General features: G+C 48.8%; 1 protein-coding gene across 1 annotated transcript in view; it reads left to right on the top strand.

The window, feature by feature from the left end:
• PRODH (proline dehydrogenase 1) overlaps window positions 1-11140 on the top strand; it is a 264432-nt gene extending 253292 nt beyond the window's left edge. Inside the window, exons 13-14 of the mRNA XM_078655684.1 lie at window positions 7623-7711; window positions 8460-11140. Of these exons, the coding sequence (XP_078511810.1) occupies window positions 7623-7711; window positions 8460-8650 (280 nt within the window). The 3' untranslated portion in view covers window positions 8651-11140. The remainder of the gene's footprint in view (window positions 1-7622; window positions 7712-8459) is intronic.
• Window positions 11141-25153: the final 14013 nt, after the last annotated feature.

The raw sequence follows: 25153 nt of genomic DNA, 5'->3' as shown, positions 1-25153 counted from the left end.
GAGTATCGCCACCTTCTTTCAACAGAAGGTCCAGGCAGTCTATGATGATCTTAGCACCCTAGCAGCAGACACAATTACTGACAACAGTGAGAATACCACTCTGGCTGCTTCCAACTATTCTTGCTTCCCTCCATTAGAGGAATCGCAGGTTAGTGACCTACTCACACAGATGAAATCAGGGTTTCCGTTAGACCCTTGTCATCCCCATGTACTGCATATTATCCCAGTAGCTATAACGGCAGTCCTAACACCCCTGTTAAACAAGGCTATCAACTTAGGTGAATTCCCCAGTAGCTGGGAGAAAGCCTGCATCTGGCCAATCCTTAAGAAGGATACCCTGGATCCTTCTGAACCTAAGCACTATCGGCCCATTTTCTGTCTGCCCTTACCAGCCAAGATTCTGGAGAAAGCCATGAATCAAGAGAAAATTAGATATGTAGACCAGAATAAGTTATTAGACCCCTCACAACATGGATTCCGACCCTGCCACTCAACAGAGTCTGCCCTAATCATGGCAACGGAGGACATACGCAGGACAATGGATGAAGGTGGCAGAACAGCCCTGATTTTATTAGACCTTACAGTGGCGTTCAACACTGTAAACCATTCGGTCCTGTTAACAGACTAAGATCCTTAGGCTTCACCGGTACTGCTCTGGCCCTTATAACATATTTTCTGGATACTCGAATTCAACAAGTACACTGGTGAGGTCTTCAATCTGATGAATTCTCTCTCCCAGGAGGGTTTCCCCAGGGCTCGGCACTGTCGCCTACATTGTTTAATTTATATGTTACACCTTTAGCCACCATAATCAAATCCCATGGCCTACGATTAGTGTCGTATGCCGACGACACTCAAATTGAAGTGTTGATCTCCCAGTCAGTAGAAGCTACAGCACAACGGTTCAGGAACTGCCTCCTGGGTGTAAAAAGCTGGATGAGCCATAACTTCCTAAAATTAAACACGGATAAGACCGAAGTAATAGAGTTCGGCCAGAAACCATCCGTCTGGAGCGACCTTTGGTGGCCTCCTGAGGCGGGCTCCTGCCCCAGTCCAGCAGATAAGGTCAGGAATCTTGGCTTTCTGTTAAAGACCTGTCCTGTATGGCGCAAATCAACCAGGTGACTTCCGCCTGTTTCTACACCATTAAGGTTCTCAGAAAAATCTTGCTGTACATCCCGCCTACGTTAAAAAAGACGGTGATGGGAGCCCTGGTAATGTCCCGAGTGGACTATTGCAATTAACTCTACCTGGGCACGGGAGAAAAACAACTGACCAAGCTACAGGCAATTCAAAATGCCGCAGCTAGCGTCCTGTTGAACCTGCCAAAGCGTGACCCAACCTCCAAAGCCATACGCGAACTTCACTGGCTCCAAGTGAGGCGTAGAATACAGTTCAAGGGCCTCTGCTTGGTCCACAAATCCTTGCATGGCAAAGGTCCTGCCGATCTCACCAAACTCCTTCCTCGTTACACGCCACTACGTACCTTAAGGTCAGCCAACCAGGACCTAGTATGTCAGCCCAGAATAAGGAGAGCCCGATGGGGTGGAAAATCTTTTTCCCACCAAACCTCAAAATTATGGAACTCGTTGCCTCCCGCTCACAAAAATCCAAAATGAGCTTTAGGAAGGCATTGAAAACCTTGCTCTTCTCCTTGCCCTAACCTGCTCTCACCTGTTCTTCTGTACTACAGCGCCAAGACGCCGCGGCAATCGAGCGCTTTAAAAATATTTGTCAGTCTTCACCAGAAACACACTTGTTAATTACCCTTACTAGTTTACCACCACCATGCACACCTGATGATCAGGATGGCTGGGACGGGAATGGGGACAATAATCCTGCCCCTGGAAGGATTAAAATACATATTCTCCCACAGGTAGCAATCCTGAAATTTACCCTAATAAACCTTCTCCACCAGACTACATTGTAGGCTATATAGAACTATTAAGCAGAGCTGTCGATTATCACAGGGTTCAATTACACAAAACATCTCTAGAGGAGGATTTCCTTTTTGAAACACCTAGCAGTTACCAAAGATCCACTCGCACACTCCCCAGCCTCAAAGGTATGCTGAGACACATGGATGACATATTTAGAGATCCTGTTCGTGCACGTGTTCTCTGAGAAGTTGGCCTAGTATATGCTGTCCACTATTCTATTAGGCACCTTGCACCAGTCCAAACGGCCCTTTTGGATGAATAGGTTAAAGACAACCTTTATTAAAAGCCATCCTAGTGGTAGCAATGGAGAGCAGCCTTCAGGCTAAGTCTTGAAGGAATGTAAAGCAGCTTGTTTTAACAGATCATAACCTCCTGAATGACCAAATGAAAGGAGAACCACCCGAGTGATATTAGAACAATGGTTTTATTACTAAACACTCTCTACTAATCTCTTCATGAGATTAGAGCACAAGATGCACAATATTAAAGCACTAGAACGATGGGGGGGGTCATGTCCGGACTGAACACCAACAAGCCTTGGCAACTGCAACCCATGTGGTCAGAGAAAAGATGTTTTGGTGAGGACCAGCAAGGTCCTGGGGACTCCCCAAGTGAAGGAGAGTCGGGGCAAGTCTGGAAAGCCACTGAAAGTTAGTTGCCTTCACAGGGACCCACAGACCAACTGACCAGGGATCGCGAAGGGACCTCGAGAGGAATCAGAAAATACCAGCCCAAGGAACACTCGGAGTGTAGGCCGGTAATCTTTGGTGGAATCCCTGCTCGGGATCTGGACTGCAAGTAACCCAAAGCACAGCTTCAGGGGTCGCCAGAAAGCAGATGCATCTGCAAATGGACACCGTGCCCAGGGGTTCGGATTGCACGGTCCCCACGAGGGATACAGATCTCAGGTTTGCTGAGCACTTTAGTCGACCTCTGGGACACTTGGAAACCCACCTCCTGTGTTCCAAAATTCTTAGGCGTCCTCAGAACCTCGGGAGATGCAAACCGGTCAGATGCGTCTTTAATGCCTGCTTAGCAGGGGAGTAACTCCTTTCCTCCGAGGGAGATTCTTCAGTAATCTGGCACAGTGTAGATCGTCTAAGTACTTGGTTTCTGTAGCAGAGTTTTGTCCAGGCAAATCTAAAGTCCTGTAGCCAGGGGTTCCTACTTTATACCCAAGGAAGGGGTGGGACAAACTCTGGGGACCCACCTATGGGAGGGTCAGAACCTATTGTCCAGCCTCCCCTGCAGGAGTTTCGTCCAGTAGCAGGAGGGCAGACTCGTGTCTGTGGCGGTCAGCATCAATTTTGTGATGCCAAGGTCTGTAAATCTGGTACTGGGTGTACCGGTGCTGTCATATTTCTCCCTCTAGGAGAAGGAATGATACCTCCCCACCAGTTACTGGTGCCGACCTTCTCAGCAGACAGAAGCAGCAAATTCCCGAGTGGGAATTTCCACCTCAGGTTCTTCTCCCCTACTTTCAAAGTTGGGTGTTTCCTCAAATAGATCTTTTCGCCACACATCAAAATGCCCAAACTTCGCCTCTAGGTACCCACACCCGCCCTCCAAAGGCAATGCAGTATGGGTGAGCTGGTCAGGGATATTTGCTTAGGCTTTTCCACCTCTCCCACTCATTCCATTTCTGGTTCAGAAACTCAGGCAGACACCCTTCACATTGATTCTAGTTGCTCCCACATGGGCCTGTCAACCTTGGTTCACGACCCTGTTGGAGCGATCAGTAGACCCGCATTAAAAACTGCATTTCGCATCCAGTCTCCTCACACAGAGCCATGGAGGGATCAGACACCCAGATCCCAAAGAACTCAACCTAGCGATCTGGCTCCTGAAGTCCTACAGTCTGTTGGAAGATTAAGATAACCAAACTCTAAGAACGTTATTAGAGAGGGCAGAAGGCCAACTACAGGAGCTTGTTACGCAGCAAATGGAAGTGTTTTGTTATCTACTGTAATAATATCAATCCTCTTGATGCTTCCATACAAAATCATTTATTATACTTACATCGGTCGGAATTAGCTTATATATCCATCAGCTTCCATCTTGCTGCAATAGCTGTGTATTTACAAAATAGGCAGCACTTATCTCTCGTTAAGAGTACTTGGTATTAAAGCTTTTATGGTGGGACTAAAGAGTTATACCGCCTAGACTTCCACCTGCACCAGTGTGGAATCTTAATAGTCCTCACACGATTAATGGGCCCACCATTAGAACCCAGGCAAAAGTGCGAACTGCAATTTCTCTCCTGGAAAGTCGCATTCTTCATTGCAACTACTTCACTGAGGAGAGTTGGTGAGCTACAGGAACTAACCATACAAGAACCTTTTTTACAGCTTCAGAAAGACAGTGGTTCTTCGTACCAACCCTAAATTTCTACCTAAAGTAGTTTCTGCCTTTCATATCAACCAATCTGTTACCTGTGTCCTTTCCTCAACCGGATTTAGTGACAGAACGAGCTCTACAAATTGTAGGTATCAGAAGAGCCCTCTTATACTACACAGAAAAAACAGTCATTCCGTAAAACTAAACAACTTTTTGTTGCGTTTGCTCCACCTCACACGGTCAATTCTATTTCCAAATCCGATATTGCCAAGTGGATTGTTAAATGTATTCAGACTTGTTATGCACAAGCAAAGAGAACTTTAACAATACCCCCTAGAGCACATTCGACTCGCAAAATAGGGGCTACTATGGCTTTCTTAGGAAACATTCCCATAGTTGACATCTGTAAGGCTGGAACATGGTCTACACCACACACATTCACGCAGCATTATTATGTTGATGTGTTAGCAAGACAACAAACCAATGTAGGCCAGGAAGTACTTAGAACACTCTTTCAGACAACTGCAACAGCTACAGGTTAGCCACCACGTTGGGAGAATACTGCTGCATAGTCTATGAAAAGCATGTGATCTACAGCGCCTATGCCTCGAACGGATAATGTTACTTACCCAGTAAGTATCTGTTTTTGGCATGCAAAGCTGTAGATTCACATGTGCCCACCCGCCTCCCCGGGTACCTATACCTGTTGCAGTTTCTCTCTTACTTTACAGTTTCTCTCTTACTTTACATACATATGCATGGACATCTCTATTCTACTCTTACTAACTCCATTCTTGCCCCCTCTGTGGGAAAACAACCTAACAAGGGAGTCGATGCCCATGCACACTATCACCAAAAGGAGGAGTCACCTTACCTCGTGACTGGAAAGATTTCTTTGAAGAAAAACAACTTGCAAACATCCGGACCCAACACTAGATGGCAGGTGTATGCAAAACATGTGAATCTACAGCTCTACATGCCAAGAACAGATGCTTACTGGGTAAGTAACATTATCCTTCGAGGGACTGCTCGTCCAACAGGTGTTTCCTTGGTCTGAGTGTTGGTACAGTAGTGCTTTGCGAACCTGTGAAAGGTCTCATCCGCCTTGGTTAAGAGGGTACTGTCTCACTTTCTTCACCAGTCAAAAACTGTGTCGTCTGGTTCATTGAACCATCACTTAATAAAGCACGTGTTGGGTATTTTGTGTTCACAAAAGATTTTTCATGCAAGCTCGAGGAATACCGATTCTTTTATTGGGTAACCGCTACCATCCACACATGATGCCAGCTCTGTCGGCGAAATTTAGTTTGCACCTAGCCAAAAACCATCTGTTAAGAAAAAAACAAGTTGATAGGCCAAGAATAAGGAGGTCCCAAAAGTGTGGTTTCCATGTTCATTCCTATGTGAAACTTTACTCTTCGGTATGTTAAAGTGGCTGGATGGAATTATAACAAATTTGGAAGAAAAAAATTAGAACTTTACTCTGTGTGTTTTTTGTAATTTAGTATCAATCTGTTGAGCCGTTTTCAAGAAATTGCTGTTTAAAGAGAAGCTTAGGTACAAAATGGTTAATAAGTTGGGTATATCTGGACTATTGTGACCAGATATGCTCTGAAAGACCAATTGAAAGGGGGACTAGTACATCCTGATTGGTACAACTTGAACAAAATTCTTGGCAGTCTAGGTCCAATTTTATAGAACAATGATTACTAAGATCACAGGGCACTGTTTTTTGCTCTCAAGACTAAGACCACCACATTTGAGGACGGCTCTTTCTCAGTAATAGCAGTAAGAGAATAGAATCATTTTCCTGACACCTTACATTGCGCTTCGGATTTGTTATATTGTAATAAACTTTTAAAGAAATACCGGTTTAATTTACAACAAGCTTTTTTAAAAATCTATTAACATTTCTGTGTTTAGTGCCAAGTGCTTTCGTATGTGTGTACTTTACAAATAGACACAATACAGTCCAAGGAGAGCTCACCCTGACCCCGGGGGTATGTTGGTGGTCACCAGGGAACCCCCCTGGGCACAAGGTCATGCTCCCCATTGAAATACAGATTAATGCAGGCCTGTTTTTAGGAGCCTCAAAAAGGAACGCATAAGAAGGGTGATAACAGATTATATCGCAATGTAAATAATTTGTTGGTGAGGTTATAAAAAAGTGCTTCAGCAGATGAAATGAGCACATTTTATCTGAGTTCATACTATCTTCCTTAGCCATGTGAGTAAAATCTGACATACTGAATGAAGCATGTACGCCCAGCAGCAGCAGCCTGCCAGCAAGTGTTCTACTGCAGCCCCTGGAGTGTTCTAATGAACAACTAGAGCACTAACCGTCTCATTTATGGCAAAAGAGTGGCACAACTGAAGCCATCTTGATGGAATCAAAGCTGTAAAACTGAAAGGAATATCCTACACGGTATATTGCAATAAAGGAACACGAGTGGGTTCTTTTTTTTCGTACAATTTATTGTTCATGTTCTAGAAAGCTAAAATGAGGGCACATTTTCGGAGTTCTCAAATATCGTCCTCAATAATTTCAGTAAAACAGTCTGACATGCAGAGTGAAACATGTACTTGCACTCCAGCGTCAACAAAGAGCTTTAATGAAAGCAAGAGCACAAACATTTCGAATTCAAGACAAAGTGGGGGCACTCCTGTACATCATTTTATTGGAATAGGAGCTGTAGATAAAAACCCTTCCTCGGACAATCACATCCCAGACTTTTTTTAATGCGATTACTAGGATTCATGACTTTGATTGACTCACAATTTTAAATGGCACAGATATACAAAAGTGTTAATCCTTTAAAGCCCACTCTAACTTTTTAAGCACTTATCTCTCAAAACAGATTTCAACTAAACCAATGAAAGTACACTTTCTGAATAAAGTTGTAGTTTGTTGCCAGGTTTGGTGTAAATTCATTAAGCGGTTCTGGGCTGCAGTCTCAATCAAAACTTCCTATGTGAACTAAAATTGAAAAACACATTTTCTTTTAATCTACCCCAGCCCACCCTTGCCCCCTTCACCTCCCCACCCTCAGCCCTCTATTTTTTTGTCCTCCGTCACAGATCTCCATGGAAACTGCCATGCTGCACCTAGGCTGACTATGCTAAGCAGTTGCCAAGTTTGTTGCAGATCCTTTTGTGGGATCAAAAGCTCTCGTTCAAACAGGGCCTTTTCCGTGGAAAGTGGGGCTGAACTACAACTCAGTTGTGACTGCTAATGTGTAACACATACACACAAATTATATACTTAACATATTGTTGCGAAGAAGCACATGTGCGGTCTGTGCCGGATTATTTTTCCATATCTAACTACTTTTCCTGTTTTTTCAGAATGAACGAGCTTGGCATTCAGCCCTCCGAAAACAAGGTGTACTTTGGCCAGCTCCTGGGCATGTGTGACCAGATTAGCTTCACTTTAGGTAAGGTCTCTGCCTAGATAAAAAGTAGGGGGGGTGTTGAAAGCTCAGCTGAACCAGAACTTCCTCAGCGTATACCCTCACCCTAGAGTACTATATAGGATTGTTATTAAAACGAATACACAGAGCACAAGAATTCTAGATGTAAGCATATGCTGTCAGCCTTCCTACTCCCATCGTCTTTCACTGCCTGTGTTAAGAGCATTCCTATACGAGGTCCACCATCTTTGTTATGATGGGGATATTGAAGGGTGAAATCCCAAAGGAAATGCCTCTTTGTAATGGATATGCTGCTTCTTCAACTTGACTCTTTAAGATTTGAGTTATGTCTGTTCAGGTTAAGTTGGCCCTGGGTATAATGGGATATTGTAGCCAGTTATTCTGAGCTCAGATACAGGGTGAATGTTGTGAACACATCTGAGGGACATCTCAGCAGTGACTATAGAGTGCTGGCCGGGTCTGACCCAAGTCAGATCCAGAGTGGTCCATGTCCGCTTCATTTTCCCCATCTAGGCTAAGTTGAATAGGGTGCTTGTAGCCCTAGATGTGCGGTTGGGAAATTTACCAGTATTTGTTACTACCCACCCTAAAAAAAGGAGTGTGGATGAAGGCTCTTATGAAAGAGCTTGCATTTTGCTAGGAGTTTTTCTGAGATTTCTACAGAGTTTAAATCAATGTATAATTCATCTCTTCGAATAGTACACCTTCCTCTGTCTTCAATAATGATGTATTTCTTTTTCCGTCAACACAGGTCAGGCTGGCTACCCAGTGTACAAGTATGTTCCCTATGGCCCAGTAAATGAGGTTCTGCCGTACCTGTCCAGGAGGGCCCAGGAGAACCGTGGGATCATGAAAGGAGTCCAGCGGGAGCGCGAACTCATATGGGCAGAGTTCAAGAGGCGGCTCCTTACAGGGAATCTCTTCTACAGTCCCAGCATCTAAGCATGTCTCATCTGCAAGATGTGCATACTGCACGCTGTTTCACGCATAGAAAACTGACTCTACCTTTTGGGGATTTGGAGCTTGTTACATTAATTTAAAATTGGATTATGCTATATGTGTTACGGTTTTGATGTGAAGGAACTCCAACACAGTAATTGTGTTAAGTTTTTGTACTCTAAACATGTTATATATTGCAGTTTTAGTCCATGTACCTGTTCTTTGTCCTGCTGTAACCAAGGCCCTTTGGTGGGGCTGTCAATGAGCGTTGACTTATATACTCCTGGGTTTTCCTTATTCATTCTTACCTATTCGTAAAGATCTGTAGCCGTATCATCCCATCAGGGGTGCATCGAGACACTTCACAAAAATGTACTTTATAAAACCATTTGTGGCTGACCCTTTGGTGGGACTTGAGATGGAAAACTTGAGTCCTGAACAGGTTACTGAGCACTGCCAGCAGACGAACCAGGCCCGCTCCAGGTAGCTCTTGCAGCGATTATAGCATCCCACCCTCGAAAAGGTGTGATCTTCGGGTCAGATGTGGGATCTTTGGTGTGTAAAGGGATGCCATTGGCCCTACTGAAAACTGAATACAGCAACTGACAAAGCCAGTGCAGAGATGATTTTTATTCTCTAGCTCCACACTGTGGAGTTCTTTGCTCGCTGAAGCCACTTCACCAGCACAAGTCTGATCCCGGAATAAAGGATCTGCCTGATCTCCCAGAATAAAGGATCTACCTAAAGGCTGTGCCCAGCATGACTGCAAACGGCATCTCATAGAAGCCTTGCATGTAAATATTGAGGCCACTAATGGACAGTACCACGTCCTCTAGATCTTTAAATGGGGATAGATCTCCATGGGTTGATCCTTGGCCATGGTTATCCCTTGGGCCAAGGAGGCAATGTGCAGAAAGGGGTATCTCCGAGCCCTCCATAGCCATTCAGCCCCAGAAGCAGCAGGATCAGATGGATAATTGTTTCAGTGACCTTCACAGATGGGCCGAAGATGATCAACTGCCGCCTCTGAACAAACTGTGCAGTAAACAGATCAGGGTTGCCCTGGTGATCACACACAGTGTGTAGTGGGATTCTAGTATGGTTCTAACAAAGCTGACCGAAAGTCACCATCTCTCCGTAAATTGCTCTAATACAATATCATCAATTCCTACTGCTAGTGAAGCCGGTGGAATCTCACCAAGGCGAGGCTTAGTATTAAAATTCCACCACTTTGTGTTTTGGCTCCATCGATGGTACTCTGCGACTTGTTCCACTGCACAAAGATCTTGCCGAGCACTGGAATGTGTAGATGGGTGACTAGCTGCGTACCCTACAGGACTCAGTCACTTGTGTCTGTCGCTACTTTTGGATCATCCAAACTTTTTTATTATCACTGGATGAACACTCCTGGAATTGTAGACCAGGTGCAGTATAAGCATTGAAGTTTTAGGATGTTTTTCTTCGTGCGCCGTGGTTGCATTGAATTGACAGAATCGAGAATGTATCCACCCCGTCTGATGGGACAATCCATCCATTGAAAGTTAGTGGTAACCGGACAGACCGTAGTGATATACACAGTACTACTGAACACTCTTCACCTATGCCTGGCACGGTCCGCATTTTATCAGGGCTGTCTACAACAGTGGCACCCCAGATTTCGCGAGTGTTCCTTCCCATACTGGCAGATATCAGAAATCTAGTCAGGAGGGTTGGTCCATCCAGACCTTGTGTTTAAGGATCCAATATAGTATCTCCAGAGGACTGCTCTGAAGTGTGGCCTGAAGTTAATTTAATGAAAAGTTTTGTAATGTGCCACAGTGCCATGGAAGTTAATCCAATTAAATATTTTCATGGAAAATGCTGAAAGGTCACCATTGGCAAAATGCAACTCCTTTCTTGGCCAATGTGTCATTTTCTTTTTAAATTGTACGATTTTGGGTCTTATTAGCATGTTCCCTTTAGCTGCCAGTAACTGAAATGCATTGTTTTGCTAAAACTCTTTGCTTCATCAGATCATTTGAGTATCAATCATGGGAATATTGTGCTAGCAAATAGTACTTGTGCCACCTCTGCTCGCTATGTATATTAAAAGAATGTCTGTTTTGAGAACGAAGGATGAACGATGGAGGCTGGCAATTGTCTGCCAAAGTAGTTTGGTCATCTTCTGCAGGGGTTTATGAATGAACAAAGAAATCACATGCAAGTGCTATTGTAAAACAGACTTGTGGAAGGAACTCTGTCGTTTCTTTCGGTTTGACAGTGATGGGCGCTTCAAGAGACTCTTCTTCAAGGACTTGTTGGTAGAAACCATGAAAAAGTGCATGCTTCTAGGTCAAGAACAGAAGATTATCAGTGGAGAGACTGCAAAAGGAAGGGACGCCAATTTCTTCCTCCTGTTGGTACACCACATTCTTTCTGCAGAGACTTTATTTTTTTAAAGAGTATTTTAAATGCAAAATTCTTATCAAATAATATTAAAGCTGTAGCACTTTCTGTGTTGTCTTGACTCTGCCATGTTAAACTTCATGTACTGGATAATGTTTCTTGGGCTGAGTAGTGTATAAAGTTCTGCATAGCCCTAGTGATGAATGGGTTGTGGTCACAGTAGGTACTTCAAGTAATGTTAATGGGATTTGTAATGCACATTAATCACCCTTGTGGTTATCCAGACGGCATAGGAGTGAACTGCTTTTTCTGTGAAGTGCTGGAAATCCAGGCTTTCAGAATCCTTCTGAATTGAAGGAAGGATCTAGGAGCTCTGATTTCGAGCTCAATTCATTGTTTTGGGGGCGATGTCGGAGAAGGCGCAATCTTCCTTTTTTTTGTACAAGGCATATTGGCAAGACAGCTGATCAGAGTTGCCTGTTCGCGGGTATGGTAGTAGATGCGGTCATTGAGGTAAGCAGGGCCTAAGTTTTGGAGAACTTCGTATGTGAGGAGGAGGAGGAGTTTATAGGTAGTGCGCTTATGGATGCAGAACCAGTGTCGTCCCCGAGGTGTGATGGTGTGTTCATGGAGGGAGGTTGATTGAGTCTGGCAGCCATGTTTTGCACCACTTAAAGTTTGCAGTGAGCTTGGCGGCGATGCTTACGAAGAGGGTATTGCAGTAGTCTAGTGTGTTGGTGATGAGTTCTTGCATCACTGTCTTGCGAGTGTCCATTTGATTGTTGTTCTAAGCATCTTGAGAGTGTGGGAGCACATATCTGTTTTAGTGTTGACTTTAATGACGGAGATTTGGCTGTCAATTATGGCATTCTAGTTCCTGCTGGCGCTGGCTGGGGTGGGTGCTGGGCCTAATATGTCAAGCCACCAGAACGGAGTCCAGAGGGAGGTGTGCTTTGCGAACAGTACCACTTCCGTTTTGTCGCTGTTGAACCTGTGACTGGTTCTTTTCATCCAGTCTGCTATGTCAGACATGCATGAGAGGAAATTGGTCAGTGTGTTTTCCAAGAGGGAGAGTATGAGCTGCATGTCATCTGTGTATTAGACGATGCTGGGACCGTACAGTGGCAATAAGAGGAGCCATGTAGACATTGTGGATGGTAGGACTTGAGGAGCAACCTGTGGAAATTTGCAGGTTAATTTGGCAGTGTTCGACTATGCGTGTGTGAGACTAACTGTTGGAGAGCATCAGGTGATGGATCAAATCTATTGTAAGGTCGGGCCCTGGACGGACTCCAGCCTCGTGAAATCTATTAATGAGAAAAGTTTGGAAGACAGTGTTGCAGGTGACCAAGAAGCCCAGGAGGAGGATGGGTGCTGTCTTCCTCATCAGTTGTGCGGTGTATGTAATCTGTAACTGCTATGAGGGCTGTCTTGGTGGGGTGGTTGGCTCTGAAGCCCAACTGGGTGGGGTTGAAGACGTTGGTCTCAAGGGGGTGAGCGAGACGAGTGTTTACCATTATTTGCAGGACTTTGGAAGGTTAAGGTAGAAAAGAGGTGGGCCTGTAGTTAGACAGTTAGGCCGAGGGTTTCTTGAGAATGTATTAAATTGTAGTGGGTTTCCAGTGGTGCTTGTAGATGATGGGGTCCAGTCCTGTCACTAAGCTTTAGTGTGCGAAGGAGTCCCAGGGAGCTCCTGATTTGATGGATTGCATGGTGTTGGTTGTTCCCTGTGGTTGGAGATTTTTGCCTAGCATGATGTTTGGGGGGCCTAAGTGGCTGATGATTGCAGACTCCTGTTTGAGTTTGTTGGATAGTTTTTGAGGGAGTGGATGCTGTGGAACTGGTGTGTGATCTTGTGGGTTGCTTGACCATGGTGAAGATCTCTTTGGTGGAGTTTCTCTTTTTTTGTATGTGTGATAAGAGTGCTGTGCATTTGAAGGCTTTGAGGTTTTGATGATAGATCCTGAAGGACAAGTCTATGCCGGTGCTTATCGAGTTGTTCAAGTTGGATACCTCTTTGGTGAGGCTAGGAGGTCCTGCGAGCGGGGAGTTTGGAGTTTCAATTGTCTGTGATTTTCTCCCATTGAGTTGGCAGGTCCGAATAATAGTAGGTTAAGCTTGATTGGGCAGTTGGATGTTGAATTTGAGGTAGTGGTCGGTCCATGTCAGATATGTTGGTGAGGTGCATTGGATGAGGCGCTGCATCCTGAGGTCTTCTAGGAAGTTGGCGTCTGGTTGGTCCTGTAGGTGAGAATTCAATCAATCAATCACTGCATTTCTAAAGCGCGCTACATACCCGTCTCAAGGTGCTGGGGGAGGGGGGGGTGCTACTGATCGAAGAGCCAGGTCTTGAGAAGTCTTCTGAAGGCCAGCAGGTCCTGAGTCTGTCGTAGGCTGGTAGGGAGAGCGTTCCAGGTCTTGGCGGCGAGGTAGGATAAGGATCTTCCGCCGGCGGTGGCTTTCCGGATATGGGGGACTGTGGCGAGGGCGAGGTTGGATGAACGGAGGCATCGGGTGGGGTTTGGGGGTGTGGAAGCTGAGTCGATTGTTGAGGTATGTCGGTCCGGTGTTGTGTAGTGCTTTGTGTGTGTGGATGAGGAGTTTGAAGGTGATCCTCTTGTTACGGGGGTTATGTGGCTGCGTCGGGGGACGTCGAGGATCAGTCATGCCGAAGCGTTCTGGATTCGGTTTAGTCGTCTCAGGAGCTTGGGTGTTCCTGAGTAGAGGGCGTTCCCGTAGTCTAGTCTGCTGGTGATGAGGGCCTGGGTGACGTTTTTTCTCATGTCGGGGGGGGATCCATTTGAAGATCCTGCGGAGCATTCGGAGGGTGTTGAAGCAGGATGCGGAGACTGCGTTGACTTGCCAGGTCATGGAGAGGGTGGAGTCTAGGATGACCCCCAAGTTGCGTTTGTGGTCTGTGGGTTCCGGGGCTGTGCCTAGCGCTGTGGGCCACCAAGAGTCATCCCAGGCTGATGGGGTGGGTCCGAGAATGAGGACCTCCGTCTTGTCTGAATTCAGCCTCAGTCTGCTGTCCTTCATCCAGTCTGCTACGGCCTTCATTCCTCTGTCGAGGTTGGCTTTGGCGGTGTGGGGGTCTTCGGTGAGGGATATGATCAGCTGGGTGTCGTCGGCGTAGGAGATGATGTTGAGGTTATGTTGTCATGCGACGTGGGCGAGAATTCAGGTCGCTGAGCAGGATGAAGGCATTGATTCTAGCATCCAGGGGTGACTAGGTCGGAGAGTGTTGGAAAGGGGAGTCTCTGGTTGGTGCAGTGCAGCACTGGCGACAAGCAGGGACCCTCTCTTCCACGTCAGGGCTAAGGGTTACCTTCAAGAACAACCTCTGCTCACCCTCTAGGTAGTGTGGCGCAAGCAGTCTAGGCTAATCTCTGGGGCACATGGGGTTAAACATTTGCAATATTATACCATCACTACCAACCCACCACACAAGGACACCAAACTGTATTTGTAAAAAATATATTCTCTTTATATATTGTTTAAAAGCAGGCTTGTAAATACAGTCTTTGATTACTTTGAAATGCAGGTTCCAGTTACTCTTAGCAAAAAGTCACAGTTCTTAAGCAAATGCAATCTTTTGGGCCTTCTGCCCAGGTTTGGAAAGGTTCAGTGCTTTACAGCGCCTCAATGCGCTTTCCGCTGTCTCCGCTCGCTTCCTCGGAGTAAATCGGGCCCGGCCTGCCAAAGCTCACGCTTCCCGCGAAAGGCACGGCCGGGTCCGCTCTTGCAATGAGTCACCCTTCGGGGCTTGACTCGAGGGGAGGGGGCCGCGGGCCACAGGGAGCGTCAAGAGGGGCCTCGGGGGCCAGGAGCAGAGCGAGCCTCTGTCTCAGGGGCGGCTCGCGCTGCAAAGCAGACAGCAGCTGCGAGGCTCCCGGGGCGCCCAAGCTCACACAGCGCGGTGCAAAGACACAGTACCTTTTCAATTCCTTGGAGATCTTGGAGCGGACGGCTGCCAGGGGAGCTGTCCCACGTCGCGTTGTCTTCCTTGGGGGTGCGGCGGCCTGCGCGTCTCCGCTGCAGGTCACAGGGCACCCGGGATGGCGGTGCGGTCACGGGACAGGGTTCTCCTGACCAGGTTCGCTTCGGTTGCTGAAGGGGGAAGTTGCAGCAGGCGAGGCTGAGGGGGGTGCACTCCACGAGGCGTGGTGCACAGATCAGGCGGGGGCCCGGCAGCGAGTCACTTCCCAGCTGCGGGGGCCAGGGGGTCTCAGCGCCAAGTTACGAGGGGCACAATCTTGGCAGTGCCTGTCTTTGCGGGGCAGCCTGTACCTCGGGGGTCAAACAGGCGGCGATGCTCGGACCGGACAGGTCCTCCCTTTCCTTTGTGAGCGCGTCTCAGCGCGGACAGTCACGGCGCTCGGACCAGCGTGGGGCTGGTCTTCACTTTGGAGCTGGCACACGATCAGGCCACAGTCACGGTGGTCAAGGGAGGGGCACGGCTGCGCGAATAATTAGAGAGCGTGGCGGAGGGCACAGCGCTCTCAAATCTCCTTCACTCGGCGCTGTAGAGACACACAGCACACGCCAGCAGCAGCTTTCTTCAGAGGGGTAGCGCCCACTGTTCCTGGGGCGCTGGTCAGGGGGCAAGTTCACAGGCAAGCCCTTGGAGATCTTTCAGCAGAGTTTGGCACAAAGTTCAATAAAAGCAAAAGTCTCTTGTAGTCTCTTATTTTCCTCTCCTTCTGCAGCAAGGCACCAGACACAGGCCAGAGACAGCACTCCTCCTTGTAGTCCTTCCAGGTCCTTCTCTTCGGGCAGAGTTTCTTCTGTAGCGCAAACAGGATCTAATTTACAAGGAGCAGGGCTCCTACTTTTATACCCAGTTTCTTTTGTTCTTACAGGCCAGGGGGGCCTTTGCATAACTGCTCTCAGTCCCTGAGCACTTGCGGTGGGTACTTCTGCTTCTGCATACAGTGTGAGGGCAGGCACATCAGCCGCTCCCCAGGGGGGCGGAGCCAGCATTGTGAGGACAGGGGCAGCCAGGAGCACTTTGTTGACAAGCTTCGGTCCTTCCTGGGCCAGGTGCAGGCTGAGTCATCAGTCGCTCCCCAGGAGGGCGGAGCCAGCATTGTGGTGGCAGAGCACAGCCTGATGCATCATTCAGGGAAACTCCCACCCCCCACTAAGGTGTCATCCTGCTATTCACTACCTGTCAACTCCCAGCCATGTCACTCACACAACTCAGACAGTCAGATACACACAAAAGCAGAGGCGGGCTGAAATGGTTAGACAAGCAAATGCTAGCTTTCTAAAAGTAGCATTTGCAAACACAGGATATTAAAATAAACTTTACTAAAAGAAGTATTTTATTATTCTGAGTTCAGGCATACTAAACATGAATTTCTACCATGTTCCCTGAGCCTGCTGGGATTATAGAGTGTAATAATTCCAGCAGCCCATCTGGCCTAGAAGGGAACTGGTAGCCTTACAATAGTGAAAAACGAATTTGGCAGTAATTCACTATTAGAACATGCCACACACATCAGGGCATGTCCTACCGTATCCTTACAATGCACCCTGCCCTCAGGCCTACCGTAGGGGTGACTAATATGAAGTTAAGGGAAGGTTTAGGGGCTGGGAAGTGTGCGCACTTGCCCAGCCAGCATGACAGTACCAGACTGCACGCAGGTTCTGCAATGGCAGACCCTAGACATCTTTTAAGGCTGCTTCTGTGGGTGGCGCAACCAGCGCTGCAGGCCCACTAGCAGTATTGGCATTTACAAGCCCTGGCACTCCTGGTGCACTTTACTGGGGACTAACAGTAAATCCAATGAACCAATCATGGACATCAATCACATGTACACTTTTCAACAGGGAGAGCATATGCACTTTAGCACTGGTCAGCAGTGGTAAAGTGCCGAGAGCCATTAAACCAACAAAAACAGGTCAGAGAGAGTATTGGAGGAAGGCAAAAAGTTTAGGGATGACCCTGCCAAGAGGCCCAGGTCCAACACAACCCCCTTCCAGCCAAAACGCAGGGTAGACCAATCACCACTGTGATGGGCTTCCCTGCTTAGGGCGATAGAACATGGACCTGGCCCGCAACAGCAGGGGCACACTCCAGTTCTACGCCAATTTGAACCTATTTCAAATCCTCTGTCCATACTCTCAGGGTCCACCCCGCTAATCCATGGGGCACCCTTCTCTTCCTCTGTGGACACCACCTGTGCAGCCTCTAACCTTAACTTGCTCACAGGTGTGTCCCAACAGACAGACATCAAGTCATAGCGGCCACTGACAGTAGTCAGAGATGAGACCCAGGCCTCATGCCTCTCAGGGCTCACAAACCTCTGTGGCATTAGAGAGCGGGGGCGGTAGCCCCAGGTGCTTGGCACCCTTTGTCCACTCTCTCTCCTGTCAGGTCAGGTATGTCATCCTGGCACTGACCCACCAGCCCCAGGCCTATACCCGGAGGCTGGACCAGAGACTGGGGTGGGCTCTCCCACACCCGGTCCTCCTCCTTGGGGCTCTGTACCCTCCCACCTGGAGTGGTACCCCCTTCCAGAATTGTCAGGGCACCTGTGGCAGGTGATCTGCACAATTCTCCCACCAGTTCAGGGGTGCTATCCTGCAACTGGGGCACCAGGTCAGGGGGGACACCCTGCACCTGGCCCTCTATCCTAGGGTCTAAACCCTCAAACTGCACCGGGGTCAGAGGCAAGGACTCCCTCCCTCTGCACCCCCTTCCAGAGTACCGCCCACTCCCAACTGGAGTGGTACCCCTAGAAGTGACATGGGCCAGGACACTGATTACAGTGGTCCCACCCTCCAGGTCAGACAACACCTGAACCTGGCTCTCCAACTCAGGGACCCAACCCTGCAGTTGAACACTTGCCTGGCGCACCAGGACTTCCACGGGAGCACGCATGCCCCCCCTGAGGGTGGCACATAGCTCATGTGTCGTGCGACAGTCAGCCTGGCGCAGATCTCCCAACCCCTGTCCCTCTGACCGTGCGGGAAGATCCCCCAGGACAGAAGTGGTGTCCCCCTGGTCATTCACTGGGGACGCAGCCCTGCTGGCTGGCCCCTGACCCACTGGTTCTTCCACTGGGGACTCTTTCCCCCTCTCGCCCCTCTTTCTGGACCTCTGCACCCTCCCAACTGGATCGGTACTGCCAGACACCAGAACTACTGGAGCCCTGTTTACAGAGCCTCCACGTTCTCTAGCCACTGGGGGATTCCCCTCAGCGGGTGACTCATCCGGACAGCCTAGGCTCCCCACCTGGTGTTCCCTTAAAGAACCATCCAGGCTCTGAGACTGAGGTTGGGCACTACCGGGACAAAACCCATTCTCACTCCTTCCCCTTAAGGACAGGACGTGAGGCCCTACACCCCTCTCACTACTACAGGACCTAGCTGGGCTACTCTGCGCCACTTCCACCACTCTGGGCTGGAAGATACCTGAGCCACTCTCCACAGGATCACACCCCAATGCCTCTCCAGTCTCTCCGGAGGCGTGGGTTCGAATCCCACCGCTGCCACCAATGTTGGAAAGGGGAGTCTCTGGTTGGCGCAGTGCAGCACTGGCGACAAGCAGGGACCCTCTCTTCCACGTCAGGGCTAAGGGTTACCTTCAAGAACAACCTCTGCTCACCCTCTAGGTAGTGTGGCGCAAGCAGTCTAGGCTAATCTCTGGGGCACATGGGGTTAAACATTTGCAATATTATACCATCACTACCAACCCACCACACAAGGACACCAAACTGTATTTGTAAAAAATATATTCTCTTTATATTTTGTTTAAAAGCAGGCTTGTAAATACAGTCTTTGATTACTTTGAAATGCAGGTTCCAGTTACTCTTAGCAAAAAGTCACAGTTCTTAAGCAAATGCAATCTTTTGGGCCTTCTGCCCAGGTTTGGAAAGGTTCAGTGCTTTACAGCGCCTCAATGCGGTTTCCGCTGTCTCCGCTCGCTTCCTCGGAGTAAATCGGGCCCGGCCTGCCAAAGCTCACGCTTCCCGCGTGAGCCGCGAAAGGCACGGCCGGGTCCGCTCTTGCAATGAGTCACCCTTCGGGGCTTGACTCGAGGGGAGGGGGCCGCGGGCCACAGGGAGCGTCAAGAGGGGCCTCGGAGGCCAGGAGCAGAGCGAGCCTCTGTCTCAGGGGCGGCTCGCGCTGCAAAGCAGACAGCAGCTGCGAGGCTCCCGGGGCGCCCAAGCTCACACAGCGCGGTGCAAAGACACAGTACCTTTTCAATTCCTTGGAGATCTTGGAGCGGACGGCTGCCAGGGGAGCTGTCCCACGTCGCGTTGTCTTCCTTGGGGGTGCGGCGGCCTGCGAGTCTCCGCTGCAGGTCACAGGGCACCCGGGATGGCGGTGCGGTCACGGGACAGGGTTCTCCTGACAAGGTTCGCTTCGGTCGCTGAAGGGGGAAGTTGCAGCAGGCGGGGCTGAGGGGGGTGCACTCCACGAGGCGTGGTGCACAGATCAGGCGGGGGCCCGGCAGCGAGTCACTTCCCAGCTGCGGGGGCCAGGGGGTCACAGCGCCCAAGTTACGAGGGGCACAATCTTGGCAGTGCCTGTCTTTGCGGGGCAGCCTGTACCTCGGGGGTCAAACAGGCGGCGATGCTCGGACCGGACAGGTCCTCCCTTTCCTTTGTGAGCGCGGCTCAGCGCGGACAGTCACGGCGCTCGGACCAGCGTGGGGCTGGTCTTCACTTTGGAGCTGGCACACGATCAGGCCACAGTCACGGTGGTCGGGGGAGGGGCACGGCTGCACGAATTGTTAGAGAGCGTGGCGGAGGGCACAGCGCTCTCAAATCTCCTTCACTCGGCGCTGTAGAGACACACAGCACACGCCAGCAGCAGCTTTCTTCAGAGGGGTAGCGCCCACTGTTCCTGGGGCGCTGGTCAGGGGGCAAGTTCACAGGCAAGCCCTTGGAGATCTTTCAGCAGAGTTTGGCACAAAGTTCAATAAAAGCAAAAGTCTCTTGTAGTCTCTTCTTTTCCTCTCCTTCTGCAGCAAGGCACCAGACACAGGCCAGAGACAGCACTCCTCCGTGTAGTCCTTCCAGGTCCTTCTCTTCGGGCAGAGTTTCTTCTGTAGCGCAAACAGGATCTAATTTACAAGGAGCAGGGCTCCTACTTTTATACCCAGTTTCTTTTGTTCTTACAGGCCAGGGGGGCCTTTGCATAACTGCTCTCAGTCCCTGAGCACTTGCGGTGGGTACTTCTGCTTCTGCATTCAGTGTGAGGGCAGGCACATCAGCCGCTCCCCAGGGGGGCGGAGCCAGCATTGTGAGGACAGGGGCAGCAAGGAGCACTTTGTTGACAAGCTTCGGTCCTTCCTGGGGGGCCAGGTGCAGGCTGAGTCATCAGTCGCTCCCCAGGAGGGCGGAGCCAGCATTGTGGTGGCAGAGCACAGCCTGATGCATCATTCAGGGAAACTCCCACCCCCCACTAAGGTGTCATCCTGCTATTCACTACCTGTCAACTCCCAGCCCTGTCACTCACACAACTCAGACAGTCAGATACACACAAAAGCAGAGGCGGGCTGAAATGGTTAGACAAGCAAATGCTAGCTTTCTAAAAGTAGCATTTGCAAACACAGGATATTAAAATAAACTTTACTAAAAGAAGTATTTTATTATTCTGAGTTCAGGCATACTAAACATGAATTTCTACCTTGTTCCCTGAGCCTGCTGGGATTATAGAGTGTAATAATTCCAGCAGCCCATCTGGCCTAGAAGGGAACTGGTAGCCTTACAATAGTGAAAAACGAATTTGGCAGTAATTCACTATTAGAACATGCCACACACATCAGGGCATGTCCTACCTTATCCTTACAATGCACCCTGCCCTCAGGCCTACCATAAGGGTGACTAATATGAAGTTAAAGGAAGGTTTAGGGGCTGGGAAGTGTGTGCACTTGCCCAGCCAGCATGACAGTACCAGACTGCACGCAGGTTCTGCAATGGCAGACCCTAGACATCTTTTAAGGCTGCTTCTGTGGGTGGCGCAACCAGCGCTGCAGGCCCACTAGCAGTATTGGCATTTACAAGCCCTGGCACTCCTGGTGCACTTTACTGGGGACTAACAGTAAATCCAATGAACCAATCATGGACATCAATCACATGTACACTTTTCAACAGGGAGAGCATATGCACTTTAGCACTGGTCAGCAGTGGTAAAGTACCCAGAGCCATTAAACCAACAAAAACAGGTCAGAGAGAGTATTGGAGGAAGGCAAAAAGTTTAGGGATGACCCTGCCAAGAGGCCCAGGTCCAACAGAGAGGTATGGGATAAAGTTGGTTTTGGGTCCTGGATGTTGGTGCATGGCTGTGCCTCCTATTGCGGTGGTGTGGGAATGTTAATCTTGAAGGTCAGACGTTCCAGAAGGTTTTGTGACGGAACAATGCATGCCTTTACCACACAAGCATTTACAATGCGGACCAGTACAACAAATGCGTCGTTGCCACGTGTTCCTTTAGTATGCAAGTCATTACAGCGACATGCCTTAGGGAAGCGCTGGACTTTGGAATAGTATGATCTACTATTCAAACTCCAGTTTTTGTAACAGTAGGGAAAGTGTTGGACTTGAAATCTAATACCAGTCCAACAATGCGATCCCTAAAGCAAGTCATTGTGACAACTTGCATGCTAAAGGAACACGTGGTAACGACACGTTGGTTGTAGTGCCTGCGTTGTAAATGTACCAGGTAGTAAAGGGTGTTTCCTGTTTCAGGCAGCAGTTAGTTTCATCCGAGGTTGATGGCTATGCCGCCTCCCGGGGTTAGGCTCTGTTTTTAGGCTTGGTTTTGCATTGTTATTTAGGAGTCATGGCGTCATGACGATTATGTCCCGGGCAGGAGCTGAGTTGAGCCAGGTTTCTGTGAGAAATATTAGGTCAGGAAAGAAGTTGTCCAGAAGGTCCCAAACTTCAATGGCGTGCATGAGCGGGAGACATTTAATTGGTGCTGCAGAGATCCTTGTATAACCTGCAGATCATTTAGTTACCTATAACTCCTTATCCTTACATGATTTAAGACCTGCCATTAACTCTAATTGTCTGCATTCGGTACGCCCTGTAGGCAACAAGCCCAGTTGTAACTATTGCAACTGGAAACCATCCCCTAAAACCATAGAGATGCCAATTATCGCAGTTGGAAGATGTTTCTTCTCAATTGCAAATCGATGCCCAAACACCACACAGAGCTGGCCCTGCTAATAGAAGAGTATAAGCCTGATGATCTCTTCCTAACAGAGACTTGGCTCCAGTTGGAAGCCGACCCTACCACAGTCTGGGCTACCCCACAAGGCTATATCATAAAGAGATCTGATCGCAACACGGGCAGAGGAGGAGAACAGTATAAATGTCGTATCACCCCCTCTCCTATGTCGGTTTGTGAAAGCTTACTGTTTACATTAGAACTATCTCCTACCAACTCGTTCACAGGCCTGTTGGTCTATCGACCGCCTGGAACGCTGGGCCAGTTTGTCTCTAACATGACTGACCTAGTTGCCAACTCCGTGCTCACCTCGGCAAATTTTACAGTGTTAGGTGATGTAAATCTGCACTTAGATGACCCGCTTGACCCGGCAGCCAACAGTCTTTGACTGAATTTCCAAGCCATTGACCTGACCCAAAAAGGATTCCTCCCTACACATACCAAAGGTCATCTTCTAGATCATATCTGTAGCAATCTTGACACTTTAAAAACTGAGTCACCTGTGCCACTGCCCTGGACCGACCATTATCTGGTACCCTTCACATGGATTACTAGAAGCTCCCCATCTCTACAAGATCCTAAAACACTGGGGTAGGAAATGGGCTATATCCCCTTCACCCTGCCCCCCCCCCCCCGCCCTCCAAATGGGAATCGGCGCTTGTTGAACTTAAACCTGCTAAAACTATAAATTCCGACGTAGCCAGTACTAATTTTGATAATTGGATTATTAACTCTCTTGACCTACTTCTCCCGAAGGAACCCCTCCACTCCATAAAAAGGCAAAAAGTAGCCCCATGGCATACTCCCAGACTAAGGGACATGAAACAATCATGCCGTAAATTGGAAAGAGGCTGGAGACTAGACCGCTCACAACTTGAGAGGGCAGATTATAGAGCTGCAATTAGGATACATAAAAAGGAAATTAGGTCGGCTCAAGCCCAGTTCTACGAGTCTAAAATTAACTTGGCTGCGAACGTTCCTAGGAAATTTTTAACCCCTTCCATGCTCATGACGAGCTCAGCTCGTCATGCAGTACACTGGTCGTGTGCTTATGACGAGCTCAGCTCGTCATGAACAATGGTCTTCAATAATTCTCAGCACAGGAGGAAAATCTCCATAGCATTGAAGGTGTTAACATAGCTAAATCATTTATCTCCCCTCCCCCTGAGCGAATGTCATCAGATGGGGCACCTGCTCGCTGCAATAATTTAGCAACCTTCTTCTTTTCAGAAGATCCAGACCATTTATTCCTCTTTTGCTGCTGATAGAATTGAATCTGATGTTGCTACTTTAGCTGGTCCCAGCACTCCAGCCCCCTATATGCTGGAAAAATTCACTCTTTTAGATTCTGCCTCCTTAGACAAAATAATTCCTAAAGTCACCTCAGGATCCCCTAATGACCCAGCACCCCCTCAGTTCCTTACCATGGTCATCGATGTCATTCGCCCAGTCATCCTTGACGTTCTTAACACCTCAATTACCTCAAGCACAGTCCCGACCTCGTGGAAATGTGCAATGGTCAAGGCCCTTTTAAAGAAACCCACCCTAGACCAAAGTAACCTGGCTAACTTCCGCCCTATCTCCCTGTTACCCTGGATGAGTAAACTGCTAGAAAAGCACATCAATAACCTCTTAGTAGATTACTTAGAATCTAATAATCTGCTGTGTGCCTCTGACTGGATTCCGTCCACAACATGGGACTGAGACTGCCCTGCTAGCAGTGACCGAAGAAGCAAGAACTGTGCTAGACCGGGGAGGGAAAGCTGCCATTATACTATTAGATCTCAGCGCGTCGTTCAACTCGGTTAACCATGTCACCTTATTACTACAACTGAAGGTCATGGGAGTGTCGGGCGCGGCCCTGGCATGGCTCACTTCCTTCCTGGACAAACGCGTCTTCCAGGTGTTTGAGGGGGAGGCTGTATCCACCACTCAGTTGTGGGGTTCCTCAGGGCTCTGCCCTGAGCGCCACACTTTTTAATATTTACATGAGGCCCCTAGCGGAGATAGTCCATCCATTTGGCGTTCGTATTGTCCCCTACGCTGACGACACTCAGCTTGTGGTCTCCCTGGACCACACTGAGGGGTCGTCCAGCACTCTGGGCCCATGTTTAGAGGCAGTGGCTAAATGGATGGGCTCCTCTTGCCTCAGACTAAACGGGAGGAGACAGAAGTTATGCTACTGGGCAACCATTCACCTACCATTCTGGCTTCCATCTGGCCCACGTGTCTAGGCCCCCCTCCCCCCCCAAACCTCAGATAAAGAGCCTAGGAGTCTGGCTTGATAAATCACTGGACTTCACTGCCCAGGCCACTAAAACTGCATCTACCTGTTTTGGGTTGATAAGAATGCTCCGGAAAGTGCTCCCTTTGCTTCCGTTCCAGGTGAGGAGAGTCATGGTCCAAGCCCTGATACTCTCCCGCCTGGATTACGGTAATGCCCTCTATCTAGGAGCCCAGGTGGCAGTGATCAAGAAACTCCAGGTCATCCAAAACTGCGCGGCCCGACTGCTTCTCCATATTCCACGCTGGCAGTCGGCCAAACATGCCTTAAGGAAGCTACACTGGCTTCCTGTGGCAGCTAGGGTACAATTTAAAGCTATGTGCCTTGTCCAAAAAGCCATTCACAGAACAGGCCCAGCCATAATGTACCCTTTAGCTACTCCCTACCTCCCCCTTAGAACTCTCCGCTCCAGTTCGTTGCATCTGGCCACCACGTCCAAGATAAACCAGGCTCGCTGGGGCGGTCGCTCATTCTCACACAATGCTGCGAGATTGTGGAACTCCCTCCCGACTGACCTTAGAGAGAACACCAATACGATGACATTCAGGAAGTCTTTAAAAACTCACTTGTTTGGAAGAGCCTGTTAATCACCCAGCCGGCTGCCTTGGATTCCAGTTAAAGCGCTGCGAGGCCTCCGGGTAGTCTAT

This window comes from Lissotriton helveticus, chromosome 7, assembly GCF_964261635.1.
Source record: "Lissotriton helveticus chromosome 7, aLisHel1.1, whole genome shotgun sequence".
Classification (NCBI taxonomy): domain Eukaryota; kingdom Metazoa; phylum Chordata; class Amphibia; order Caudata; family Salamandridae; genus Lissotriton; species Lissotriton helveticus.
The sequence above is the reverse complement of the archived record's forward strand: the minus strand, read 5'-3'. Positions and strand labels throughout refer to the sequence as shown.